Source organism: Boleophthalmus pectinirostris, unplaced genomic scaffold (assembly GCF_026225935.1).
Source record: "Boleophthalmus pectinirostris isolate CB_2022bp ecotype Guang Dong unplaced genomic scaffold, ASM2622593v1 HiC_scaffold_6, whole genome shotgun sequence".
NCBI lineage: Eukaryota > Metazoa > Chordata > Actinopteri > Gobiiformes > Gobiidae > Boleophthalmus > Boleophthalmus pectinirostris.
In genome coordinates this window covers 30,696,682-30,723,877 of record NW_026571447.1, presented here as the reverse complement: position 1 = coordinate 30,723,877, position 27,196 = coordinate 30,696,682, and the positions used below count along the sequence as shown (strand labels likewise).

General features: G+C 38.6%; 1 protein-coding gene and 2 non-coding genes across 3 annotated transcripts; all 3 read right to left on the bottom strand.

The window, feature by feature from the left end:
* Positions 1–1,002: 1,002 nt before the first annotated feature.
* ncapd2 (non-SMC condensin I complex, subunit D2) lies at positions 1,003–27,045 on the bottom strand. Its single transcript, XM_055163742.1, is given in 33 exon segments — positions 1,003–1,236; positions 1,676–1,795; positions 1,868–2,024; positions 2,485–2,668; positions 4,656–4,736; positions 4,824–4,918; positions 5,266–5,443; positions 9,001–9,156; positions 9,436–9,559; positions 9,719–9,830; positions 10,859–11,019; positions 11,628–11,837; positions 12,217–12,292; positions 12,373–12,505; positions 14,602–14,738; positions 14,814–14,898; positions 15,959–16,133; positions 16,595–16,792; positions 18,102–18,220; positions 18,735–18,811; positions 18,813–18,943; positions 20,193–20,280; positions 20,351–20,485; positions 21,191–21,388; positions 22,881–23,028; positions 23,645–23,768; positions 23,941–24,068; positions 24,417–24,559; positions 25,105–25,280; positions 25,352–25,410; positions 25,686–25,761; positions 25,845–25,964; positions 26,884–27,045. Coding segments are annotated over 32 exon segments (4,185 nt in total). The 5' UTR covers positions 25,963–25,964; positions 26,884–27,045; the 3' UTR covers positions 1,003–1,153.
* LOC129411949 (small nucleolar RNA U85) lies at positions 19,651–19,944 on the bottom strand. The gene has a single exon (XR_008633513.1). It is a non-coding gene; the product is annotated as a small nucleolar RNA U85 (small nucleolar RNA).
* Positions 21,713–22,007, bottom strand: LOC129411948 (small nucleolar RNA U85). Its single transcript, XR_008633512.1, has one exon. It is a non-coding gene; the product is annotated as a small nucleolar RNA U85 (small nucleolar RNA).
* Positions 27,046–27,196: the final 151 nt, after the last annotated feature.

The following is a 27,196-nucleotide window of genomic DNA, read 5'->3' as shown; positions in this document are numbered from 1 at the left end:
GAAGTTAAATACCATACTGTGGAACATTCTTGGCAATGCACAAGCAGGTGATGCCAACAAGCAAAGGTCAGATCTGTGGAGAGGCAAGCCAGTTTTTTTTAACAATAAACAGCTATAATTGAATGCAAAATAAACTATTTAATGCAGGAATATTTCAAAGAGCTTCATGGAGGCGAGCAGGTGGAGGACCCTGCAACAGAAAATGTACATAGTGCTGCTTTTTCCATCCATCCATTTCCTTCCGCTTATCCTGGGCCGGGTCGCGTGGGCAGCAGTCTAAGCAGGGACTCCTAGACTTCCTTCACCCCGGACACTTCCTTAAGCTCCTCTAGGGGGGACCCCAAGTCGAGAGACATAGTCCCTCCAGTGTGTCCTGGGTCTTCCCCGGGGCCTTCCGGTGGGACATGCCCAGAACACCTCCCGAGGGAGATGCCCAGGAGGCATCTGGAACAGATGAGTCACTTCAGCTGGCTAATCTTGATGTGGAGGAGCAGCTGCTCCAGGCTCCTCTTGTTTGACCGAGCTCCTCACACCATCTCCAAGGGAGTCACCCAGCAGAGAAAATTCATTTCAGCCGCTTGTATCTGTGATCTTGTTGTTTTGGTCATTACCCAAAGCTCATGACTGTAGGTGAGGGTAGGAACGTAGATTGAGCGGTAAATCGAGAGCTTTGCTGCTCAGCTCAGCTCCCTCTTCACCACAACAGTGCAATGGACAGAATTTCTAGGGGCGGTCAGGGGCCAGAGGGGGTCTGGGTCTGCTTAGGGGACCTCTGCAGGTGGGTGGAGAGTACCTGCCTCAAGTGTAGTTCAAGTATCTCAGGATCTAGTGCTGCTTTACAACATGGCAAATCATGTTTTTGCAGCAGTGTGCAAGATTTTGTGGATGCTGCCACATTTATTTGGGAACAGCCCCTCTGACTATACTGCCTGTCAATCTTTTGCCCCTTAATAAACACATAACTGGGTTTCAGAATTTAAAATGTAAAGCAGCCACACATAATTGTAGAAACCAGAAATAGGTTTATTAAAAGAGCCTGATGACATCATTAGCCACATAGTTGTGTTAAAATATATACAAAGATAAAAAAAACATTTAAAAAGCAGAGGACCAAAAAGGATAAAACCAAGTAAAAGTTTTGAAAGATGAAACATTAATTTCTGAGGCGGGCGCGTCGAGAAGTGCGAGCGATGGGGGTCGTAACTTTAGGGGTCTCGCTCTCAGCCATTACAGCATCTGAGGAAGAAAAAAAAAGTATTTAATGGAAGAATGGAGAAATTAATGAAAGATATTGACTTCTATAAATGTTTAAATGTTTGTTTTGTTTTTCATGTACAGGGTTAGTTCCAAACACATGTTGCTTCAGATTAAAAACGACTTTATTGAAAATGTTTAATATTATGGCATTTTCTAATGCCATAAACCATAAACATTTCACTTTGAGTGTGCTGCATTTGCTGGATAAATGCTGTGCACTGTACGATACTGATGGAGAAATTGCCATCCTAGCTCACTATCTCACAATCTCACAATGCCTTGATGGATTAACGTCTCCAGGTCCTGTACTGATGTGAAATAAACTTAATAAACTAAATAAACTCCTGCGTTAGAACTCCAGCGTCATGTCTCTTCTTTGAACCTCTCAGACCACTTCAGTTTCTTCTTCCACACTTACCCTCTTCATCCTCCTCTTCGTCGCTGCTGAATGTGATCTGAGCTTTCTTCGATTTGCGAGACTTCTGAGGTGTCACAAAACTGTCGTCCTCCTGACTCGAGACTGAAGCTTTTGTCTGACCTGCATCAGTAAATTAGATTTTTAATAATGCCACACTTAAAGATCATGCGTAATTTCTCACGTTGTACCCACCTCTCTTAGACTTGGCACGGCCTCTTGTCGGCAGTGGTGTTCGCAGGGCGGTTTTCTCCGCCTTCTGGTTCTCCTCTTCCATCTCAGGACTCTCTACATTCTCCAGACCTTTAGTGTGGACCGCAGTGAGACGCTTCTCAAACTCATCCACCTGAGCCTGGAAAATACAGCCATGTTTAGCACCAATAAAGACTTCAAACAGCCACATCCCCTTAATATGAGTCATGTTACTATTTGGCAAAAATGTGAATTACTACTTATGTTATTAGTTACAAATTATTTTTTCAGTTAGACAACTAATCTAACGACCATTTCCAGTTTACATTTTAGACCAGCCCCAGGCATTTTGTGTTCAAAGAGCTGCTTCTGGTCCATGGCCTGTTTTAATCTTGACACTGCAAGTTTTTGATAATCATAGTGCAGTAATAGATAACACATCTAACCTATATTTTACAGAAATTTGCTTATTGTGTTTTTCCAGCCCTTCATCACATGTTTTTCCCCGAGGGCCATATTCAAATCCAAACAATCATCCAATTTCTGTTTTAGAAGACAACCAATAAATAAGTTATCTACATTATATCCCAGGTACAAAGTAGATTTTACATATTAGTCACCTTAAACTGTGCCTTGGCTCCTCTGCGGAGTTTGGCCATGATGTTGAGCAGAGGCTGGTAGACCCCAGGTTCAGTGAGTTTATCGCTATAACACTCCCAACACTCCTGCAGACGCTTAAAGCCGCGTTCACACATGGACAAAAGTGACAGGGACACGGCCAGGTCACACCACTGCCTCTCTGTCCTGAAAGAGAAACAACAGAACATAATAAGTCAGTTTTACGTGATAATAATAAACACAAAAATGACAGAATAGTTTTACATTAAGCAAGAGAAGAGGGTATGTCAGAATATTACGGTAAAATTTGCAATACAAAACATTTCTTTTATTCCAAGTTGAGTGATGTACTGCAAAAAAGTGCATTATATTGTGAGCAGATGTACCTTCTCAAAAATCTAACCTATAACCTGTAACATAATTTGCTTGCTCCATCTGTAAAATTACAGGTCAGTTATATAGCACTTCAAACTGTCAAAATTCAGATTAGCTGACCTGGTTAATATCTCCAGGCCAGTCCACTTAGCAAAGTTTAAGATAAGCACAAAAATGTAAATAAAATTAAATGTATCTTACTATAATGGTGGCCAACCAGACACAGATGTTGCAAGTTGAAAAGACTAAGCCTTAAAATTTACTAGTCATGTTTGTGGAGCCAGTCCCTAACAAATAATCTTCAGCATGTGTGGATTTTGTTCTCAATCCTTTCAAACAGAGTGAATATTCCTCTGAGTTACATTGGCCCCTGCCCTCCATCTGACATTATAACATCATATTGTGCCCATCAGACAACGATGTGAAATGCATAGCTAATCACAAAAAATGCATTCATTAATCAGACTTTGTTCTGCCATTTAGCTCAAATCTTATTTACTATGAACGTCTTGACTAAATCCACTTTGCTTTTGTGCAGTGGAATAAAATGTCCTTCATTTGAGGAGAGCATAGACGGGTGAGTCAGACCTGAGCTGGTGCTGCCTGTGAGCCTCAAACTCACAAACTGCTGTTTTAGACGGGGATGGGGAATATCATTACTGGGGTACAGTGGGGTGATGACGATTTTATTTTGTTATAAGGCCATGTAACTTTTTTCCTGCGTGTATTTGAGCAGAATAGGTCTTGCTCCTGTAAAGATATTTTGACCTCAAATGCTGGTTAAACAAGATATGTCCACTGTGTGCCGTCTGCATCCAATTATAAAGAGTTTTATTGTAAGTAATCAGGAGGTACGCGTTAGCATGCCAAGGGTTTGGCTTTACCGACACTGCAAACCTCTAGCCAGGCTGGCGTCACCTAGTGCCTCCACTCAATTTTATTTCTCCCCAGCGACTAGGTCAGGAACGATTCCCAAGATCGAGGATTTAAAGTCGGAACAAAGAGAATGTTTGGTGAATTTTATCAAGGGGAAAGACGTTATTGCCCTTCTTCCTATGGGATTTGGGAAAAGCTTAATATCCCAGTTATCCTCGTTAGCAGCACATTACATACATCACGACCAAATGGCAGCGATTGGTTAAATAAAAAAAGTACCTGCCCACTGCCGAGCAAACAAATCCTAATGCTGGGAGGTCAGTCGGTTTCCATAAAGTTAAATCGGCTGATGAATCAGGCTAGCAAACCTCTGCTCTCTTCTCAAAGTTGTGAAAAGCATTTGTGAACTTATCACCGTAAATAAGTAGGATGTTCAGAATGCATAAGCAATAACTTTGGACCACTACAAACTGATCAAAAGGTGAAAAACAAAATTAGTACATTTTAAAAGACATTTAAAAAAGACCCAAGCTGATCCCTAACAATTAGAAATGAATGAATCTCAATTAAAACTTCAATTACACAACCCTACTAATAGGAGTGGGACGAGACAAATCACGAGAATGAGAAGACGAGATTTAGTACAATTTTCCTTCACGTTTATTTTTATGTTTTTGTTTTGTTATTGTTGTACTGCTTTTTGAAATGCCTTGTCAAATGGTACATTAAACAGCACATAACCCTTGTGGCAATGTTTTTCTTGTAGCAGAAGATCTTGTACCATCCTCAGCTACCACTAATAACGTTAATCTTTGTTACTGTATTATGATTTGTATGTGGACATGTTGTGGATGACATGTTGACATTTTCCCCATGTGCTAAATATTAATGTGGAAAAACACAGTAATGAAGATGTACTCACTTGGCGGTCCTGAAGCGCTGGCACAGTTTTTCAACCAGGGACTCTGTTTGCCTCTCTTTAGTAATGTAGGAAAACAGCTGCCTAAATCACACAAAAATTACAGTTATATTAAATTATTTAACAGATTTGTGTTGTTTTATTTGTTTAGTTGGAAGACAGGGGTCTTACTTCATGATTGTGTTGAAGTCCTCAGAGCTCATTCCTCGTTCTGGATCAGACAATCGACTGATGATGTCGGGAAGTAGGTTGTAAATGGCATTGTCCTGAATAGCAAGTAACATACATAACGTACATATTTATGAGTGCGAAAAGTGAAGTCCACATGAATCTAGATATAGAAAATATTGCTGGACACTTTCATACATTTTTAAACATGAATAACTTGCAACTAAGAAAGGGTATCAATTATTAAGTCCCAACTTGAATGCTTTGAAAACAGCTAGTGTTTGCTGCCTTGATCTTATGAGGAGTTTGGAAGAGGCTAGAACAATAGCTGCTAGTGTTGAAGGAAATTTACTGTTAAAATGATCAGATTTTTGGAAGAAAAACAAAAAACAAAAAACAGTGGAATATAAAAATATGTTTGGCACAAATGTGAATCGAAGCGCACCTTTGTTGACAGCTCATTGAAGAAGTTGAGTGCGAGGCTGGCGATGTGCGGTTCGGGGTCAATTAGCAGCAGAGCGACCTCGCTGATCTGACCTTTGACCTTGAGCACATCCTTCAGGACGAGCTGCGTCAGAACTGTGACAGCCGTCTGCCTCACGGATGGCTCCTCGTCGCCCAGCCTGCAGGGAACATGCTCTGTCATTTAAAATCCTCCTTCATTAGACTGTGGCCAGTGGAAACACACTCAGCTCTTGTCCTTAGACCAGGGCAAGGCAAACTTATTACCATTCAAAATGCAAACAGCCGTAAACAAGGGCAGGGCAAATAAGGAAATACATTTGATGTTGTCATATTGTGATTCTCCTCTCCTCCCATCAGCTTCCATCACACTCTGATAGGCGGTTTAACCAGTCGCTGTAAGAATGAATGAGGACAGTGAAAGACAAATGCTACCACCTGAATTACAAGGGATGTAATGAAATCCAAGTCTCACTATACGATATCATAACGGTATGAACCTCACGGTACAATATTTATTGTGATATCGTGGGAAAGCTCATGATATGGTGGGGAGGCTCACAGTTATCGCTTATCAATCTCTTGGTACAATATTTTCACGATATACATCTGACAGTACGATATTTATTGCGACATTTTGTGGATGCTTACAAAACTGTTAATATGCAACTTTTTCCTCTTAAAATGCCTTGACAAGACTTAATCCAAAAAACAAAGACTTGGAGTGCTTAGAACTGTTATTTCTTCATGTAGTCTACACTGAAATGTGACAAAGGATCATGGTCTATGTAGTTCTTTCACTATTGCTGCACCATAACTTAATTTAAGCAAAGAGACTTGTAATTCAATATATTGTGATGTTCCACAATATTATTGCGAGAACTTTGATGATATGATATCACGGTTATATCTCTATGAATTACAAATCACAACTGAAACAAATTTAAATGATACATTTGCTACTAAATGTCTTGACCATGAACCTGGCTCATGATCTGGAGATGGGTCAGTGGGTACTTCACGGCCGTCAACCAAGCGAACCACCCTAAAAGTGTCCCAAGTGGCAAATTTGCATTTGACCCATCCTGTGATATTAAAATAAATCTTAAACGCAACAAGTCCATGTCAAATTAATTTTTCAAAAGCATTTTAAGAATTTCATGAACTTTTATAAACTTGAAATGAATTTGTGAAAAAGTTGTTGACTGGGGGAATTATGTTGACCCAAACAACCATAACTACCCAATTTCTACTGCAAATGAGTTGTACTCTCTGTGACTTCATCCAAAGCTTTTGCCAAACACACCACAACAAAGGACCTCATTACCCGCGTGAGGCCAGAGCACGACTCTTGGCAAAGCATCAGAGCACTGTACATGGCACTAGTACTCGCCAGAGCTGGAATTACAACACTGTACAGTAATAAGCGGGCAATTAATTCTTAATGCTCTTATCAGGAGGACTCAGGGCGGGCAGGGAGGGAACAGTGGAGGTGGAGGTGAGAGGGAAAATGAGCTGTGAAACGCTTATCTGGTCTCACACACGAGGAGGGCAGTGTGCTTAGAAAAGAACTGAATACTTTACATAACGAGAAACAAGTCCCAGTGAGTATTAACAACTAGTATAATTAAAACTGAACTTCAAATAGCCGCTTGGTTGATAGAGCTCGTACCGTACAGCAGTGGGAAGAAGTAAAACTACAGAAAACATTCATTAATCATCATGTATTTTAAAATGCCATGCATAATAGAACTTAGAAACTTCTTCAAATCATTCCTTTTGTTAAAGCATTATAATTTAAATTACTCTTCAAACAGATACTTTGATAGATCTTCCATCTAAAATAGAAGAATTATGTTTAAAACAAACAAAAAGAAAGCGTGGAACCGTGTACTTTAAAATTATTCCCTTCTTGTTGCCTAATTGTTCTACATAATTACAACTCACACACGGGCTGCATTCATTCACACCAGTAATTAGCAGTTTCATTGTTTTCTAATGCCTTCACCACATGGGGGGGTTCCTAAGGTTCACGACTGAAGTTCAGGCTTAAAACGCCCTCCAGTTTCCAAGGCAACAGAGGCGGTAAGTCCAAGTATCAAGTTTTTCTCTCATTTTTTCTTCTTTGAACCGACGAGAAAACTTTTGAGATGATCCGTGAAGTAGTTTGGAGATGGAGAGAATAAACTTTTCCCATCATGCAGTTCAGTGAAGCAGCGGGGCAGTTGTAACAGTTCATTGGACTCGTATAGATCGACTTGGCCCTGGTTGTGACTGATCCAGCGATTGGGTCATGTATTACACAGGGACAGACATGCCAGGTGAGAGCACAGAACAGACATGCCAGGTGAGAGCACAGAGAGGGCGGAGGTCCCAAAGATGATATTACATATTAGGGCAGCAAGATTAATCACAACTGAAATCACAATTCATGCAATAAGGAAATAGCAATTTTACTCACCACAAATTTGAAATATCTAGACTTATTTGGCATAAAAAATGCTAACCCCGTAGTAACATGTTCTGAAATGTGATCCTTATATTAGTTTGTCAGGTCACACTTCAGTCTTTTTGTCAATTCTCATGGATGTATTTAAATGGTAAACTTTGCATTTGGAATTTATGTTTTTAATAATTCTCCGTGCTAGTCAGAAAAATTGCTATTTGATATTTTTCCCCAAATTGTCCAGACCTGTTGCGTATGATAATAGTACAAGTTGAACACTAAATTAAAACACTAAACACTAAACAAAAAGAAAACATAAAAAGATTTAATTCAGTCAGCTGGACCAAATGAATACTGTATATTTTGCTTTTGTTTGCTGAAGCCTACACTGACACTAAGGGAATACACACATAATTTATTAGATGATACAGCCTTCTTTAAGTAGTCTAAAGTGAGATTTGTCTTGCTAGTACTCATTGTAAAGGCAGTTCTTAAGTTCAAAATAAGAAGAAGTGCTGTCTACTGTTGCATCTAATTGTAAATTAAAAGGAGTTATATAGCGCCTTTCAAAAACACCCAAAGTGCTTTATAGCATTATTCATTCACTCCACACTCTGATGGTAAAATCCTGCCAATCTGCACCAGCAGCCTCTCAACCCCCTCCACCATCACTCACACATTACTTTCTAGTTCTGAAGCAAGACATTTCATCCACTTTATGAACACTTTTTTACCCCAGGTGACCCAGCGGTACCAAACAAGCTCAACCCAGCTTAGTTTGTGAGATCTGATGGGATCAGGTTTTGACAAACTGTTATGGCCACAAAGCATTAAAAAAGCATTAAAGTAAGCAGTACCAGCAAAGCTTTTTATTCTCTGAAAACCAGGAAGCCGTTAGCATTGCTGACAAACAATTCGGTTTGATTTAAACAATCAGAAACCACAGCAAACAAATGTTAAATCATTGGCACTCCCTCCACCACATCTTCATTTCCAGTTCAAACATTCTGTGACATGAACTTGTTTTTTATAAACAGTTTCTGGAGTGATAAAAGACCCCATATCACCCATTTTCTGATCTTTGTTATAGTGTTGCTTCCTCATCAAAACATACCAGTTTTCTGAGGTGGTAACAGCATTATACACATGGCTTAAAAGTTCACAAGAGTGCATTCTGAGTAATATAGGACCTTTCAATGCAGAATACCTGCCATGTGCTGTTTGTTTGTCTAAATCTGTACAGTGGGCTATTGTAAACCGTCCTTGTGTTACCTTGCATAGAGGTTCTGGGTCCAGGGCTCCAGGATGTTGGGGAAGCGCACGGTGAGGTCTCCCAGGGCGATGATGGCGTTGGCCCTTACGACGGGGAGAGAGGAGCGCTCCAAAACAGTGAACATCAGACGTAAGTTTTCCTCACAGGCGGACGGGCTGCAGAGGAGGGAGGGGAGATGGACATCTTTGATACTGGCAGATCATTCTTTTATATTTTGGACATTTTAGAGTGCATTATTGATCTAAAATGGTATAATTAAAAGAAACAAGTCTACTGATTTCAATTAATCACCATATTGCTCCTTTTCTAGTGCTGTTGCTAAACCATATGTAGAAGTATTTCACAGACATTATCCATCAGCAAACTTATTTACTGTTGTACGGAAAATGCATTGATTATTACAGAGTTTTTTTTTTTGTCCCTCTTCTGTTTACCTGATCATCATGTACTGAGAGAGAGCGAGGCAGGCTGCTGTGGTGAGCTGTGGGTGGGAGTATCGTCCCGGAGAGCTGCAGACTTTCACCAGCAGGGGCAGGAACGCGCACAGCAGGTTGTCCTCTATAGGTAAAACAAGAGAAGGAAGAATTTAAATATTTTCGTTATATTGCCCACCCTTACATGTGACACTGATTTGATCACAATTCATGTAAAGTAATTTTTATACTTCCTTGAATAGGTAACGAATGACTGGTAATACTACAAAAAGGAGGTTTGTACCAGCGAGGAGTTCAGTCTCGCAGATTTTTCTGATGAGTTCAGCTTCAGTGTCTTCAGCAGAGGCTCCCATCAACCCCAGCTCCTCCTCCATGGCGCTCTCATTGGCTGATTGCTGTTTGGGATTAGAAGACAACACACGTGGCATCAATACATTTAACAAAGTGACAAAGAGAAAGTTAGACCAATAGACATGTTAACTCACCCACTAATACAGAATTAACATTAATTTAAAATGCAAACATGGCAGTGTGATACAGACTTGACATCGGCCAAACCCATGTTTAATTAAATCATTTTAATGTCTCACCATTTACTTCATTAAATCAAAATGTTTTTCAGTTGGGACTAAATTGATTGTGATAAATACATGGACCCATTACTTATGTAAAGACAGAGATAATGTTCACAAAATATTTTATAAAATGGCCTACATGTAGTACCTTTAATGGTCAACAGTGCTTCAAGTTTTTTTTTTGTTTTTAAAAAAAAATCACAACAGTAATTAAAAAGTAATTTGTTTGCGTTTCCTGATGCGCTGAGTAATTAGAGCTCATGTTCCCTGTGACACTAAATTAAGATGTGACACTGACTGACACGTTATTAATTGTGGCGCTCCTTGGCCCCCTGTAAAGACACTTTAAAATTTAATGCTTCATTAGTAGTTTACTCTCAAAATAACAAAGACTTAGTCAAATGTCAAGTTTGATAGTGGATTATGAAATGTCACCATGTCATTTGTGAGACATTATACAAAAAGAAAAAAAAAAAGACATTGAGAGACATTGAGAGTAAACTAAAAAAAAGGTCAGGATTTTAGATATTTTAGACATTTAAGTCAAAGTAAAAAGATTCATAAAGTTTAATATAATTTTCCTGTTTTTAATCCACAGTAAAACTAAAATAATACATCTCTTTTCTTGTTTTTTTCCCCACACACATCTCTGCAGGGAGTGTGGAGGCACAACAAGCATCATGAATAGCAATTGTTTAAATGAAAACGTTGCGTGTGTAAACATACAGTGTGTCCTTTGAACCCAGGACCTTGTTGCTGTGAGGTTAGAGCACCAACCAGTGAGGCACGACCTTCTTTCTGTATGGGGAAACACTGGTTCCCTAACAGACATGTGTGCTGTTGTTTACCTTAGACTTGCTGGTCGGGCCTTTCTCCTTCTCCTCCCTCTCCTCTGTCTCTCCTCTCCTCCTCCGCAGCTCCGCGCTCACACTGCGCTCCAGATGAGACACCTGCCAGAACGCCACAGCGCCGCAGAGCCCCAGCAGCTGAGCCAGGCACACACAACTCACTGTGGAGAAAACATGTGACAATGAAACCACAAGGAGCAGAAACAGATCAAGTATGAATGTAGTTCATGTCAAATCTGTGTCAAGTTATAAAAACAGCCAACTATGTCAAGAAATATATATTACCATACTCATACAGGGTCACAATTTCACAAATAATGTTGAGAGCTTGAAAAATAAACTTTTCTGGAAGAAGATTCACCACCTATTTGTCTCTGTGGAGATGTAGATTTTTTTGTATATACTATTAAACTTCTCCATCTAAGTGGAGACAAACTGTATCTGTGAGAAGGCACCCGGCTCAGAGTAAGACTTCACCCCCACAAGATTTTTTGCCATTAAACACTTGCAATTAAATAAATAGATAACTATGTTCAATTTGAAACAGTGTCCAGATTACCACAGTTGAAATCATCTCTACATTGAATCACTCCAGAACAAATGAAGGAGTCCAGCGTCTAGATAGTCAGGTCGCTTAGACATGTGAATGGAGGTAATAAGGATCAGCATTTATTTGGTTACGTGTCAATAACTGTAAATAAAATTGTGAGGTTTCTTTTCACATAACATTTTGTGATATGGTGAAATCCTTACAAACATCATGACTCACCTTGTTCTCCTTGCTCCGAGTCCTGGGAGCCATCTTGGTTTGAGTTTTTGTTGATTTCTCCGCTGCCTTCTGTGATTTGATCGAGTAACAGACGAGCGCAGCGCTGCAGGAGGCGAGAGCAGAGCTGGTCAGGTGACTCAGCCAGGAAGTAGATCAGTCTGACGGCCTGCTCCATGAAGCTCTGCCAATACGGGTCCTCCATCACAACACCTTAACAAGGAGACATCATGCAAAATAAATTTTATGAGCTTTTAGCCATGGTATAACTGACCCCCATAATTTGTTAAGTCAAAGGTGTATTTTGATCTTGGATCATATAAGAAAAAAAAAAAAGAAAATGTCTTTCACCTATCCCGACCCACTTCACAAAACCATCTAGTGTCATACACAAAGTTAAAAAATATTGTGCATCCTTTTGTCAACAATAAAAACACTTAAATGAAAATCGACTGCTTTCTACAATTAAATGTAACTTTTTAATGTTTTGTTATAGTTTATTACTAGGTACCAGAAGAAAGTATAGTATGTCTACTATGAGATGGCAGAATGAGTCAGAGCAAGTTAAAATAGAAAAACTTTATGCACCTACCTTCAGCTATGGCCTGGGACAGACCGGTGAAGAGCTGGTGTTCCTGGGGAAGTCTAAAAGGAGCACCTTTGGATTGCTGTAAAACAAAAAAAAATTAACACAAATTTAATCAAATAATCAAAATCAACGAAATTCAAATAAAATCTCAAGTCTTACTCTGACGTGGTCAGTGATGCTGCAGATGGTTATCACTGTGTCTCGAGCCAAAAGAAAATCCTCAGTCACTTTTTCACCCAAAGCAACGGAGCACAGAGTGTCCAGATTACTGAGAACAACCTCCCGCTCAGACCTGTCAAGACACACACAAAAAAAATTACATCTCTTTCCTCCGTTTAAAAACGTATCAAAAATATGCTAAATATTAGTAGGGCAAAACTATTAATAGGTTTTGTCTGTGGGTTGTGTTGTTAATGCCTCTTGGCTAGGACTCCCTCGAAAAAAAAATAAAAAATCTTTGAATCTTAGTGGGAGATCCCTGGTTAAAAAAAAACAAATCACATCAGAATTGCGATAAGACAATTTCTACCAGTGCAACAGTTGCAATGATTTTGATAATGAAAGGTTACAAATATCATATTTTGTCTTTTTAAATACACCTGCTATTTCATTTAGACTTTCAGTTTGAAAACATGTGAGATTCTTGTATTTAGTTTAGCAGTTTCATATCTATAGTAGTTTCTTATCTTACTTAAAACATGAGGGTTCTTGGTTTGTTTACAACGTGCACTGTGAATATATCGTAATATTTGGAAATATAGAAAAAAAGCTCTAGTCAAAAGTCATTATTTTTTATTGGTTTAACTTTCCCACCATTAGGCCGGCCATAATAGGTGTAGGAGGACGGGTTAGGGACAGCACAGTAGATTTCATAGGTTATAAATGCTTGTGGATGGAGAGGCAGCAGAGTGTGTGGGCTGCAGATAGTTCTCTCTCTGTACTCACTCTTCCAAACACACGTCAGTCTTTGAGCTGGGCTGAAGGGGGGATAAAGCATTTTAAAAGGCACTGGCACAGAGCCTAGTTAAATGGTTGCGAGTCGTGACTTTAGCTGTATTGTAGCGGAGCTGATATTTTATAACAGCCCTCTATATTGTCGAGCTCCAGACATCACATCACAACATTTACAAATGAGAGGCAGGCAAAATAAATACTGTCAAAATACATTTCTAAAGTCGAGTCACTAACAAATGATCGTCATGTTCATTTGTGCTTTTTTCTTTTGGAAATGTCTTGAGAAAACAATATAATGAATAGGGAGGGTCTCTTTTGCCCGCCTTTGGGAGTATGACTTCACATTCTAATTTCAGTAATAACTTAAAAGCATAGTCCATTTCCTTCAGCAAAAAGTATCAATAATATACGGATTTTTTGAATGCCATCAGATCTAAACAAGGTCAATATTTGTACTTGGCAGCTGAGGTCATCAATATCCCCTGAGGGCGAGATGCTAACTCTAGGCACTACTCTATCAGAAGCTCTAATTAGACTTTAATCTGAACTTTATTTTAACACAATCTGACCAGAAAGAACTGATTTATTTGGAAACACAACTGTGCTGTTAGACAAGTCTCTCACACATTAAATCAGTCTCACATTTTTGTTAAAAATCAAACACCTAAACAGGATCATGAACACTCATACTGATCAAAGCCTCCAGAAAATGTGCCGTTTAAATCCATTTAGTATTTTTCTTTTATTGCAGTGTTTGCTAATGGCTGCATTACGTCACCATGGTAACTGCTGAACATTTCATCAGATACAGATACATGCAGAACACCCCCGGCGTGATGTCACTGCAAAGTATCAGCAGGATTATTCCAGGTCTAAACAAGGCCTAAAGATTTTGAATAATACATAATCATAGCCACAGTAGTACCAAGCAAAAAAATAATTATAATAAAAATCAGATAAAACAAACTTTAAATTAAGTAAACACTAGTGTAGAGGTACAATATTGTGCAGTGTGAAAACCATTTCCATAGTCCATCTGGCATGTACTAAACATACAAATCTTATTTTTTAATTACTGGTGGGTTTCAGATGACATCAAAACATACTACAGGCTAATAAATAATACAGATGGGGGCAGCTACAATCAATATAGTTAAAATGCAGATTGTGCTTTAATACAGTGAGTTCTTGGGTCTAGTCACTAATAGAAACCAGGTTCAGGTTCAACATTTATGAATTTACCCATTTGGATATTTCAAGTACAATGTAATCAAGAGGGAAATCTGCCTCCTGCCCCCATACAATATCACTTTCTAGATTTTGAAAACCACCAATTGCCCTCTTAATTAAAAGTACAATTTTGTTTATATTTAACTCTAATGCTAAACATTTAGAAAAAGATAAGAGTTTTATTTTGTAATGCATAGAGCTCACCTTGCAGCCATGCCCAGTAACAGCACTGCGGCTCTCCTGTGAAGGCTGGAAGTCTCCCGTTTGCCTGTGAATCTTTCCCAAAGGACCTGGATCACAGTGGACTGGAGACTGCTCCCACTGCCGAAGAACTCCTGGACCTAAGAGACAGTCAGTGTTAAGAGTTAACACAATAGATCACATTGTTTTGATTATAAAGCCAGAAGGTAACTCACAATTTCTTCCAGACATTGGATTGTTCCCAAAGATGCATCGACCATCAGCTCCGAGAGGTTGTCCACCAGAGTCTGAGCTTTCATCCTAAACAGTGTGGAGACAAAAAGCAACTCAAATTGTGCTATTCGGTAGGTTTCCACTTAATATGGCCATCATAAACTAAAGTCATGTTAAATAAATCACCATTTAAACTGTGCATGGCATACTTTTACTTTATATAAGGCACACATTTACAGTCTCTTGCTCTTTTTGTTAGATATGGTAATAAATAAAGTAACAAAAATGGCCTGAGTTACTGTGTCCAAGTAATTTCCCTAAGGATCAATAAAGTCATCATAGCTTTCTCACAACTGAATTAAATAGATTTTAGGGGATAAAACAAATGGCCTGAACAGTCATGCTACAGTGGAGGTCTTCTTCACAGTGCAAATTTTTTAGTGCACTTTTTCACTTTATTAGTGCACTTTATTTCTCAATAAAGCAAGTTTATGGGCAAAATGACTCAACATTACAAAATAAGCCTACTACAAGGGGAGGGGGCAACATCTAAAAGTTAAGAAATTGAAAAAAAAGATGGCAGGGTGGTTTGGGTTCATACTACAGTAGGATCAAACTATTTAAATCATGAACAATTAAATATGTCAAGTTACAGAGATAGGAGAATCCAACTCAAAAAACTTGACTACATAAATTGTAAAGTATTTTGGATGTGCTTTAAGTGTTGAAGAGGGATGCAGTCATAACATTAATATCGTGATATCATATTGTCAAAGGTCTCACAATAATATCGTGGACCATCACAATATATTGAATTACAAGTCCTTTTGCTTAAATGAAGAAAAAATAGAAGGGAACTACATAAACCATGATCCTTTGCCCCATTTCAGTACAGACTACATGAAGAAATAACTGTTATAAGCACTTTTTAAATCTTATTATGTCTTGTCAAGCCATTTTAAGAGGAAAATGTAGCATATTCACAGTTTTGTTTGTAAGCCTCCACAAAATATCGCAAAAAATATCATACCGTGAGATGTATATCCGAGAGATTTGGATACATTACATCTCTAGTGTTGAGTATTGTTGAAAATGGGAGGCTGAAATATAACCTCTGTGCGCTTGTTTAGTTTTGAGCCACTTGTACCTGACAGTGTCTCCCTGCGGGTTGAGGTAGAGTCTCCTGTAGGCCTGGACCACCGCGTCTTTAATGGCTGCATCCGTTGACCAAACCAAAGGCAGCATCTTCCTCACGCCAATGATCGAGTTTGCGACGCTGAATTCGCAGACTGTCACACAGAACTGCACAGCCTCCTGCACCACTAAGAGACACAGAGCAATGCAAAATAAGTACACATTTATCCAAAGTCGGCTAATGAACGGCATTCAGCAAAATGAACGTGACTCCTTCTCTAGACAAGTGACAATTTTGCAGTGCATCTGTTATGGAAGCAACCGAACCCAAAGTTACTAGAAACTGACGCGCAATATAAAGTGTTTAGTGAAATTAAACAATGCATTCTTATGTTCTGATAATTATAAAGAAAAGGAATGAATAATGAACCAAAAACCAATATCTCCAAAACCAGTCTGTTATAAAAAACAGTTACCAAATCAGAATTTTAATTTGAAAATGTAGGTTTTAGATACTAGAATGTAAATGTATTTTGCCTAAGAATAATTCAAATGTTTTCTGAAACTTGGCTCCGAACTCCTATAGGAAACAGTGTTGTGATATAACTTGAAAAGCATTTCTGTGTTGTTTTTTGGGCTGTTTCTTTACCCGAGGTGGTTTTCCAGTAGAGCATCGTGTTGATGACAGCGATGGCCTTCTCCACCTGCAGCGCAAACGCCTCTGTGTCTGTCAGGTACTGCACCAGCATCTCCTGTTTCTTCAGCTCGCTCTCGTCCCCCTCCTTTTCCTCCTTTTGGGGAGTTGGGGGCAGATTTTGGCTCACGTCTGCAGAGTCCTCATCAGAGCCTGAAAATTAAAATGTCATCTGAGCTAAGTGTGCAAGTAATATATAATAGCCACATCTGTACAAAAACAACTGTAACAAACAGAGCTACAGCTATCCATTATTTTACCAACTGATTAAACAACTACTCTTTCTGATTAATCAGTTATTTAGAACATGTGAACATTATATTTTTTTTTACAACATTGTAAGTAAGTCTTTATTTATATAGCGCTTTTCACAGACATTTTCTGTCCCTAAAGACGCTTTACAGAGCATTATTCAGCATTATTCATTCAGCATTATTCATTCTCTCTACACCCTGGTGATGGTAAACTACTATTGTAGCCACAGCTGCCCTGGGGCACACTGACAGAAGCACGGTTGCCATGCCACTCTGCGCCATCGGTCCCTCCGACCACCACCATCACTCATGCACACACCACTTTCATACTAGGCAATGCGGGTGAAGTGTCTTGCCTAAGGACACACAATGATTGAATTGATTGTATTTTAATTGACCTTGACTATCAACTGTTCTGGAGACCTGTAGCATGTTTTGGGTTGATGGGGGAAACCGGAGCACCCGGAGGAACCCCATCCAGACACGTCATGAGTGCTAGCCACTCAGCCGAAGTGCCGCCGCACATTGGACCAATATGAAGCTGAAGTGAAGGTATTTCAGTGTTTATCAAAAATGTACGCCTTTTCTGTGTTAGTTTGATGCTATAACTTCTCTGTATAAAATTGTGATTACTGAAATAATCCACAAATTTAGTAATCAATTATTTTCAACTGAATCAACATTCAGTTAAGTAGCTTTAGTTGAAAAAAACAAATCAATGTCTGTAAACTGGACAGTATTCTGGATAATGCCGCTTAATATTTAATACTTATTGAATAATATAAACCGTGACTGGATTCTTTTATAAGAATGTTGAGCCCTTTGGCATAGATCATATCCTATGCATCATTCAGTGAGTCACTGCACATGATGCTTATTGTATGCATGAGATTGGTCACATTTCTGGCTCATTGAGAGAATTTGTATTCACTCATTTGATTGTAAATATTCAAGACTGAAATGACTCAATACAATCCCTATGAGGACAACTAAAGTGTACCTTACCTTCACTTTACATGTAGTTCTGAACCAAAACCACAAATAGTTTTTACAGACATTAGAGCCAAAGAACCAGAAGTTTCATATTAATACATGTAATGAATCATTCTAATGAAAAACAACTATGACATTTCATTCTAAGTAAAAACCTCTCAGTGTGGGCACCTATGGATAGGAATACATTATGTATGCGACACTCGCTTCATTACCTTTGAAAATGAAAGCCAGAGTGTCCATTAAGGTCTCCGAGGAGAGAGTGGACAGACGAGAGAAGATGTCAGACTCAGGGAAACAGCTGTGGGCCTTTACACACAAGCGCACTGCATTTCTGAGGAGGAAAAAGATATGGACAATTAGAACATGAATTGGCTCGACTTTAGCTAGAATACTGGTCACGTTTGTTTCAACTAATTCAAATAGGGATGTGCAATAGGTCAAACATTAGTCAAATGAAGATCTAATAATTTAAATAGTTTAAACTGGTTCTTTTTAAAAGTAGGGATGTAACAATACCAATACTTTATCAAGGAATGGATCCAAGAACATTTGTAGTATCAGTTCTACAGATATCCTGGTTGGACACTTTACTGACTAATGTAGGCCCAGGACGTTTGGTTTTTAATTCATACAAAGCTGTTCAGTAGTTTCTTGAAGGACACTTTACAGTGAAACATAATCTGACAAATTTTGTAATAAGTTCACTGTGTTTTGAGAGAAAAAAAATGTAATTTTTAAATCACTAAACAGATATCTGTTAATATCATAAGATACTTAAAGCCACAGTATAGATGGAGAGAGAGAGATTTGTCTACTCCACATCCATCCTCACTAGTTGTTCGTACCTGTATTTGTTGTCACGAAGGTACTGAGCGATCTTGATCCCCGTGGCCCTGTCGTCCTCTTCCTCCTGCTCCTGCTCTCCCCTCCCTCTCTTCCTCCTCCCCCTCCTCCCCTCCTTCGCTCTCTCCTCTGGGCTCTAGCTCAGCTTTGACTGTAACCAGGAGCTCCGGCTCCATAGCAGCCCACAGCTCAGATGCCTTTATCACGGCCACTGCCAGAACACAAGTCAAACACATCCAAATTAAATTATATCCATGGCAAATAAACAGTTCAGTATGTAATTAAGATGTTTAAAAGGGAGTCCAGTCTGTTTACATTCATGAAAAAAAAAAATATTACAGTATTCAAAAGTCAGTGTAAAGAAAAGTTTAAACAGACGTCAATCAGCCCAAAACAGCAATAATACTGCTGGAGATGTACATTTCACTACTGTTCTCAGCTTAACAGGAACATCTTTGACAAAACAAACTCAGTCTTTGTCTCAGGAAACAAAACAAACTCAGGATGCATTATAAAACCCAGCAACAGCAATTTGCCCCTCATGCCGCTTTCACTTGGTGTGTAAGAAATCACAAATACAACTTTCCGAGTGAAAGATGCACATGAATAATGCATCAAGTCTCTCGCTCAAGTCTGACAAATGGGAATTTTAGAAGCAGTAGAAAACGACCTGAGTAGTGACATCAGGAGCGTCGAATTTTGTATCAAGTGAACATTAAGTTTGGGATAACTCTTTTAGGCAAAACATTGAGTCACAAGCTGATATGGAGTGCGTTCTCAGGTCGGGTGAACGAGTGCCAATCTGCAAAGTGGCATTAGTTTGGTTCGCTCCAGTCTACAAGTTCAACTTCCAGATTCTGGCTGTTGACAGAAGATAACATTTTAATACGGTTTGAATTTAAAAAGTCAATTTCATGTAGCCCTCAGATTACCAAAGACAGAACTCACGGCAAACTAAACATTGAATGGAGCTGAACATTCTTCTTGGTTCTGATACTTCGACCGACCACACGCTCAAACTCTCAGGCTCTGACCCTTTATTCCACTGAACTTTAGAGGAATAATCTTTGGTCTAAAGCCTCTTCTCTGTGGGCAGGCCCTTACAGCAGAGCAGAAACACTCCTCTGCTCTGCCAAGATTACCTGCCTCAGAGCCAGAAGATCTCAGCTCCTGTTTAGTGAGCTCATATTCGCCTTGGTCTCATCACAGGGCAAAAAACAAACGTTTAAAAATTACCATATAATTTGTTAATAGTTGCAGTGTAATGACATTCAACACCCAAAATATGACAGGGCAACGCTGGGAGTGAGGAGTCTCAGTTTTTTTACAATGGATTAAAAAGATAACAAATAACCCATTTTTATGAACTAATGATCGGGTTAGTTTGAACCACCACATCGAGAGCAACAAATGGCTGGTTGAGTTTTTGGGTTTTTAAAGCTTAGAATTATTTTTCTTACCAGGGGCTTTGCCATCACGTTTCTCCTTCATCTCTCTCAGTTTGGCTGTCTCCTTCTCCAGAGGTTTTTTAAGATCTTCACTGCTCAACTAAAAAAATATAGTGAAATACAAAATTCAACATTTTACACCTTGAGATGATCATGTTTGTCAGGTTTACCTTGCAGCTGTAGGGGTTGTGTGCTATGAACGCTGCCAGGAGCTGGATGGCGCTCTTCACAACATTTATAGACTTGTCCATTAGTCGTCCCACAGTGAGCTTCATCACCTCACTGTAACGGCACAGGGGCAGAGCCTGGAAGTAGAAAAAACAAATAAGCAATGACATTTTTCAAATGCATAACTATGAATCTGCATGTTATAGTTGTCAGTTTTCACATTGCAGATGTTTAAGTGCTCAGCCTTGCTCACAGTAAAAATGCCATAGTGAGACATCTCTACTCAGAGAGCTGGGGTTATGAGAGTAACAACTGAAGAAGCAAAACATCTTCACTCTTAAACTTTTGTCCAGCTGACAGAATAAAATTTCTCTTTAGTTACAGCTCCTACCTGGACGACTGACGGATTACACAGACATGTTTTATAAAGGAGTAAAAAAAAATAATCCAATTAAGTTACGCATGTTTGCACACTGTGGAATATTCCAGGCAAAGAAACATCTCCAGGAAGACAAGCAGGGGACAGACTCTCCACCAGAATACATAATGCATCTTTAAACTAATATTACACAGGCACAGTTTGACAAGAAGTTCCATTAGATTTAAATATACATAAACTGGACTTTTCAATGTGCCAGAGGATTCTACACAAGTACCAAAAATTTATGCCAACTAGGGCTTTGAAACATTTCCAAAAGACAAACATTATTCAACTTAAACTACAAGAAATACCAAAGCAATGGTATCCAAAAGTAGATTGGAAAGATAATTTTAGGTACAAACTTTGTTGGACAATGGAATGTGTTTTTATACTGAATAAAATATGAAAAATTAGGACATACTTTGCTGTTGACGATTCGGGCAAACACCTGGATGACTCTGGCCCTGACGTGGGAGTTTGTGTCATGCAGATGTTCCTGCAGCGTGTCAAAGAAGCGATCACGGTCGGCTTTACCCGCTTCATCCAGCCCATCTCCACACAGAACCCGGACCAAGAGCTCTCCCAGCACCTCACAGACCGCCATGCGCATTGTGTGACTCTAGATAAAAGAGAATAAAAGATTAGTTCAACTCACTAGACATCAAAATCTGGTTCTGATAAAACTATGAGGTAATTACCAAAACAAAAAAAGAACTTCGAACAATTGTACAAGTCACAATATTAAAGATAACTTCAGAAATAGTTAAAATTTTATTATGAGGTATATGAGATAATGTTTTCTTTATAAGTCTATTAGAAGATTAATGAGAATTTTATTCAGGAACAGTCCCTTGTTGAGTGACAGAAGAAATGCTTAATTACAAGTACAACAACCTGGAGAGCAAAACATTATCTGTCAGTACAAGATTCAGTGACATGTATGCGCCCTCAGATTACCAAAGACACAACTCATTGCAAACCGAAACAGTGAATGGAGCTGAACACTCTTCTTGTCTCTGATACATCGACCAACCACAGGCTCAAACTGTCAGGCTCTGACCCTTTATTCCACTGAACTTCAGAGGAATAATCTTTGGTTTAAAGCCTTTTCTCTGTGGGCAGGCCCTTACAGCAGAGCAGAAACACTCCTCTGCTCTGCCAAGATTACCTGCCTCAGAGCCAGAAGATCTCAGCTCCTGCTCGGTGAGCTCATATTCGCCTTGGTCTCATCACAGGGCAAGATTAATTTACACAGAATCGTTCTATGGATTTTTTTAAAAAGTGTCTTAAAAAATCTTGGCTTTTCAACTTGGGTTTAGGTGGGATTTAAAAAAGTATAATACTACAGCTGTTTTGAAGATACACAAAATTTGAACATTAATTATACACTGTCAAACGTTTGGACACACCATCCAATTCATTTTTTTCTTTATTTTGACTTGTATATTTTATATACATATGGAAGATGGCAAATAAATGAAGATATATGGAATTAAGTAGCAAAGAAAAAAGTTAACTGTTATTTTTTTATCAAAATTCTCAAAGTAGCAATCCTTTGCCTTTCTAAAAATATTTAGTAGTTATTTAACATTATTTACTACATAATTCGATATATATCGCTTTGTATATTTGATGTCTTCCCCTAAGCATCTAAAATGTAGGAAGTAGTAAAAAGAAAAGTTGTGTCCAAACTTTTGAAAGGTGTCATTGAAGCAAACACTTCTAGTGACAAGATTTTGGATACATAGGGAAGATATCAAATATATGAAGCACGATATATGGCATTAGGTTGGCTACTCTGAGGATTTACAAATATATGCTACATACTTCTATATATCTTACTTCATATATTTGAGGTCTTATGTGTGTAAATACAAAGTAGTAAGTAAAAAAAAAAAAAAAACACATCGAGTGAGATGATGTCTTGTGGTAGTATAATCTCTATGAAAAAAAATGCACGCGTGTGTTTAAAATAATAAAATACCAAAATAATTTAACCTAAACCACAAAATTTACAGGAACATTTCTGATAGTCTTCTCAATATCACCCACACACATTTATACAGAATGGGTAATAAAAAGAACACGGACTGTAAATGTTTGATATTTACCTCTCCTTCCAAGTGGGTAATCAATATGCTGATGTAGGGGATCAACAATTCAGGGACAAGGGACCCAAGTTCAGAAAGAAAAGCAGCAAAGGCCTTAACACCGGAGCCCTCTCTGGCAAGCTCCTCACTGGACTTCAGGCCAATCTCCCTGAAGATCAATTAAAAAACAGAGGATTATATCTCAATATAGTCCAATGAGATTCATTTGGTCTTCCAATATTCTATGTTATTAGGTTCTTTTTTTCAGACCTGAGGAAGACGCTAGTGAGCAGTCGAAACTGTCAGGTATGAAATAACACTCTAGGTCTGAAAAAAAGAACCTAATAACATATATCTCAATATGATCAACATACAAAAAGGAGCAGAATGATAATGGCCTGTCACGATAACACATTTTTAAGCATGATGTACTGCTAGAGAGATACTGTGATAAATTATACTGAAACTACTTCATGCCACTGAGACAATAATGAAAGATTAACCCAGTAAACCATTTTTAATTACAGTCTCATTAAAAGCCATGAGTAGCAACAAATAACTAACAGAATGAAGCAATATTTTGCCATAGTCATTTACACAACCTTTTGCAGCTCAAATCTCAAAAAAAATACAAAAATACCCCAAATTTCTCCATCTTTTTCAAATAAATTCTACACATGATAAATATTGAGTCCTAAAGTAAACTGTCCCAGCTATCCCCTATTGAACGATAAGTCGATATAGAGATTATCGTGACAGGCCCGAGGAAAGTATAGGATGCCAACCTTATGACTTCTCCTATAACTGCTCTGACGCCGTACTCTGTGCTCCAGACAGACACTGCTTGGGCAAATACTGACGAGAGCTGCTCAAAGTGTTGGAGCAACTGAATCACCTTCACACTTGCGCCTGTAAAAGAGCAATATAAAAATACCCAATCAATATTAAACACACATTTGTCAAGTTCTGTGCAGTTTTCTAGATTTCCAGACAGATATAGTAATAGAAAATGTTCAGTTTTTTCAATATTAATTCCATTACACTAATTGCTCAGCTGTAAGGGAAAACGGCCAAGTCTCACCAAGTAGGTGGTTGTATTTCTTGATCATTACTCCCAGGAGGTGGATGATGCCGTCTCTCGTGGGTTTGCTTTTAACGTGACTGATCGTGGGGTTCTCAAGAAGTTTGTAGCAGCAGCAGGTGACACAGCTTAAAGAAGATGTTAAACAAACGTTACATAAATCTTAAAACAGCACCTCTATTTAGGCAGGACAAGCTGGGCAACCTTGATGGTACCTACTGGTTCTTCATTTTTCATTTTTAGTCATTTATTCAGCATTTTATATTTTAGTATCTCTCTTTATTTGAACCAAGTCTGAATTAAACTATAACATGTGTAGATAGTTTTACATGTCGTTTTCCAATTTTGATCTAAAACTGCTTAAATAGAAATGGGTCTGTTGACTGTTGTTTACTAAAACCATAGAACTGATGAGAGATGGTACTTATTTGGCTTGAAGACATTTGATAATTACTGAGCTCTACATTAAAACATACCTGATAAACTCTTCCTCAACCAAGGAGAGATTCCACAGCGATCTGATGTCCAACTGGAAAAGCTGAACCAAGGCCTGAAGCACTGCCTCCCTTTCACTGTCCCACTGGTGCATCCCCTCTCCAGTCTTCCCTTTTTTTCCTCCCTGTAGAAAGATTTTTTTTTCAATATATACATTCAAAATCATATTACACAGCAAAGACAATTCTATATAATAAAAGAGAACCATATGCCCTCAGATTACCAAAGAAGATTTCATACAAGTCAAACCATTTAAATAGATAATCCTCCAGTCATCTATTCTACAATCAAGCAGCACTCACACACAAAAACATGCATACATTATTTGACATCTTCTCTGTCCAAACTCATTTTCTTTAAAGACAGACAATATTAAAAGATAGGTGTCAGATTAACTATAGGTGGACCCTTACAACAATGCAGTAAAACTACACCACACTGTCAAGATTACCCACCGAACAGAAAACTAGAGGATAATCTAATGGTTTGATCTAATCAGATATCTGCCATAATCTCATCAATGGGCAATGAGTTTAAAGAAAAGCTCTATGGAAGTTAATTTCATTTTTTTGACTGGATTTAATGTATGACTACTGCAACATACTGAAAAAGACAAGAAAATATCCAGCTAGACCAATACTGTTTTGAATGTGAAAAGTTGTATTGTACCTTTCCTGGTGCAGTGATTATACTTTGTCTGTAGGAGTCACTCTCAAGCATCTCTGTGAGTTTACAGAGCAGATAGACACTCATTTTGACAGCGTTCAGGTTTTCTTTGCGTTCTGCGGCCGTAGTGGAGGTGGACAACAGGAGAGCGGGCAGAGAGGTAGCCAGGCCCGCAACAACTAAAGGAGGAAGACGCAGACATTAACAACACAATACACGCATTTCTTGTGCTGAATATTCAAGCACTTACCTTGAATTAGCAATTCTAATGCATCCTCTTTCACACCAAGTTCAACTGATTTGCTGTGCCTGGAAAACAAGTTAAAAGTTTGTAACGCTGCAACAGTTTTCAGGCACACTCAGATAAGTCCTCAACAATACTTTTTGCACTGCTAGTTTTTTACTCTGTTCATACATTTTTATTTATATTCAGCCAAAGTCTATTACTGTATCAGCCCATTGTCATATTTGACCATTTTTAATCAATTTATGCTTCTGAATCCCATTTTGTGAATCTGGCTCACTGACAAGGGCGATGTTTCTGATTATAGTAAAAAGTTGGTCAATAATTTTACAGTACTTACTGCAGCAAACTGTATCCTGTGTCAAAGTTCTGCAAAATGCACATTGGGCCTTTGCTTCGGAGTTCTGCCTTGAATCCTAAAAAGAGAAACCAAAATGTAACAAAAACATTGAACAAAATTAAAATTGGAGTGTAGTTTTTTTTGTGACTGTCTACTTACTGTTGATACTTTGTGGGATTTGTTTTGGGGAAACCACATCTTGTACCACATATTGATTGATTCCTCCAGTTTTCACCAAATCACCGATGCACACGGGCACAATAAAGTCCCAAGACATGTCTGAAACCAAAACAAACGAAGTAGTGAAACAGACTGGACGTGATCTATCCCAGTAAAGTAAAGAAATACTGAAGTAGCTATATTGTTAAAGGACAAATATCTTATTCAAGCTGATATGTGTACCTGACTATAAATGAAGAAGCAACTTAGATGAGCTGCAAAACATATTCGACCAATATAAACTTTTGTCTAGTTGACAAATTTAATTTCTCCTTTTGCCATTTAAGCTGATACACACATTGACATGCAAATAGAGACATGCTTATTAGAGTGACCAGACGTCCCTATTTACCTAGGACAGTCTCAGTTTTGAGCCCAGGGTCCCCTATACCAGCAAATTTATCCAAAACTACTGATTTGTCCTAGTTTTATACAAGAAATGTCCTAGATCTCCCTATTTTTGACTAATTTGATTTAAACCAGAACTAAGCTAAGACTAAACCAGGACTACATCAGATCTAAACCAGGACTATCACAATTTTTGACTAATCTGATCCCTGCCAACAGTAAAGAGGAGCACAAATTGCCATTTGTTTAGCCAAAATGCACAAAACCGTGTTTGCAAATGACAATAAAGCAAAAAAAAAAAATGCAGCGTCAGAAGTCCCTCAGATTATGACTGATGTGAGAATGCACAACGTTACTGTAAACGCTCTTTTCACCGTTTTATTTACACCAACTATCCAAACCCAAGTGTGTCCCAGTTTTTAATTCTGAAAACCTGGTCACCTTAGACATGCTAGATTCGTCCATTTGATAAAAGTCCGAGCCATTTTCGTAGCAAACTGTACAAAGATGTATACAGGACGAGATCTGTGTGGTTAGCTTTAGCCTGGTTAGCAATCTCTCTGCAAACTCTTTCAAAAAGCAAACGCTAAATTCACTACTGGAGTTTATAAATGCGGCATATCTCTCTTACCTGTGGTCAGTACCTGAATCCCCGCTGCTGTGAACTCCTCTGCTGCCTTTTCTGTCCTGTTTGTGTCTGTGTCTCAGCTCAGAACACAAACTGTACAAAAAAAAAAAAAATGTTTGAAACGGTCTCGAGCCCGAAGCTTTTCAAATCTGCCCCCGACCTCGCGCCAAACGTGACGTCATCTACAGGCGCCATTGTTTTGTTTACCAAATACCGCCACCTGCTGGACAAACCTGCCAGATTGAATGTTTGTTTCAGGCGCCGGTACACGTGCTGTTATTGCTAGAGGTCAAAAGTTCGTGCATACACCGACGCA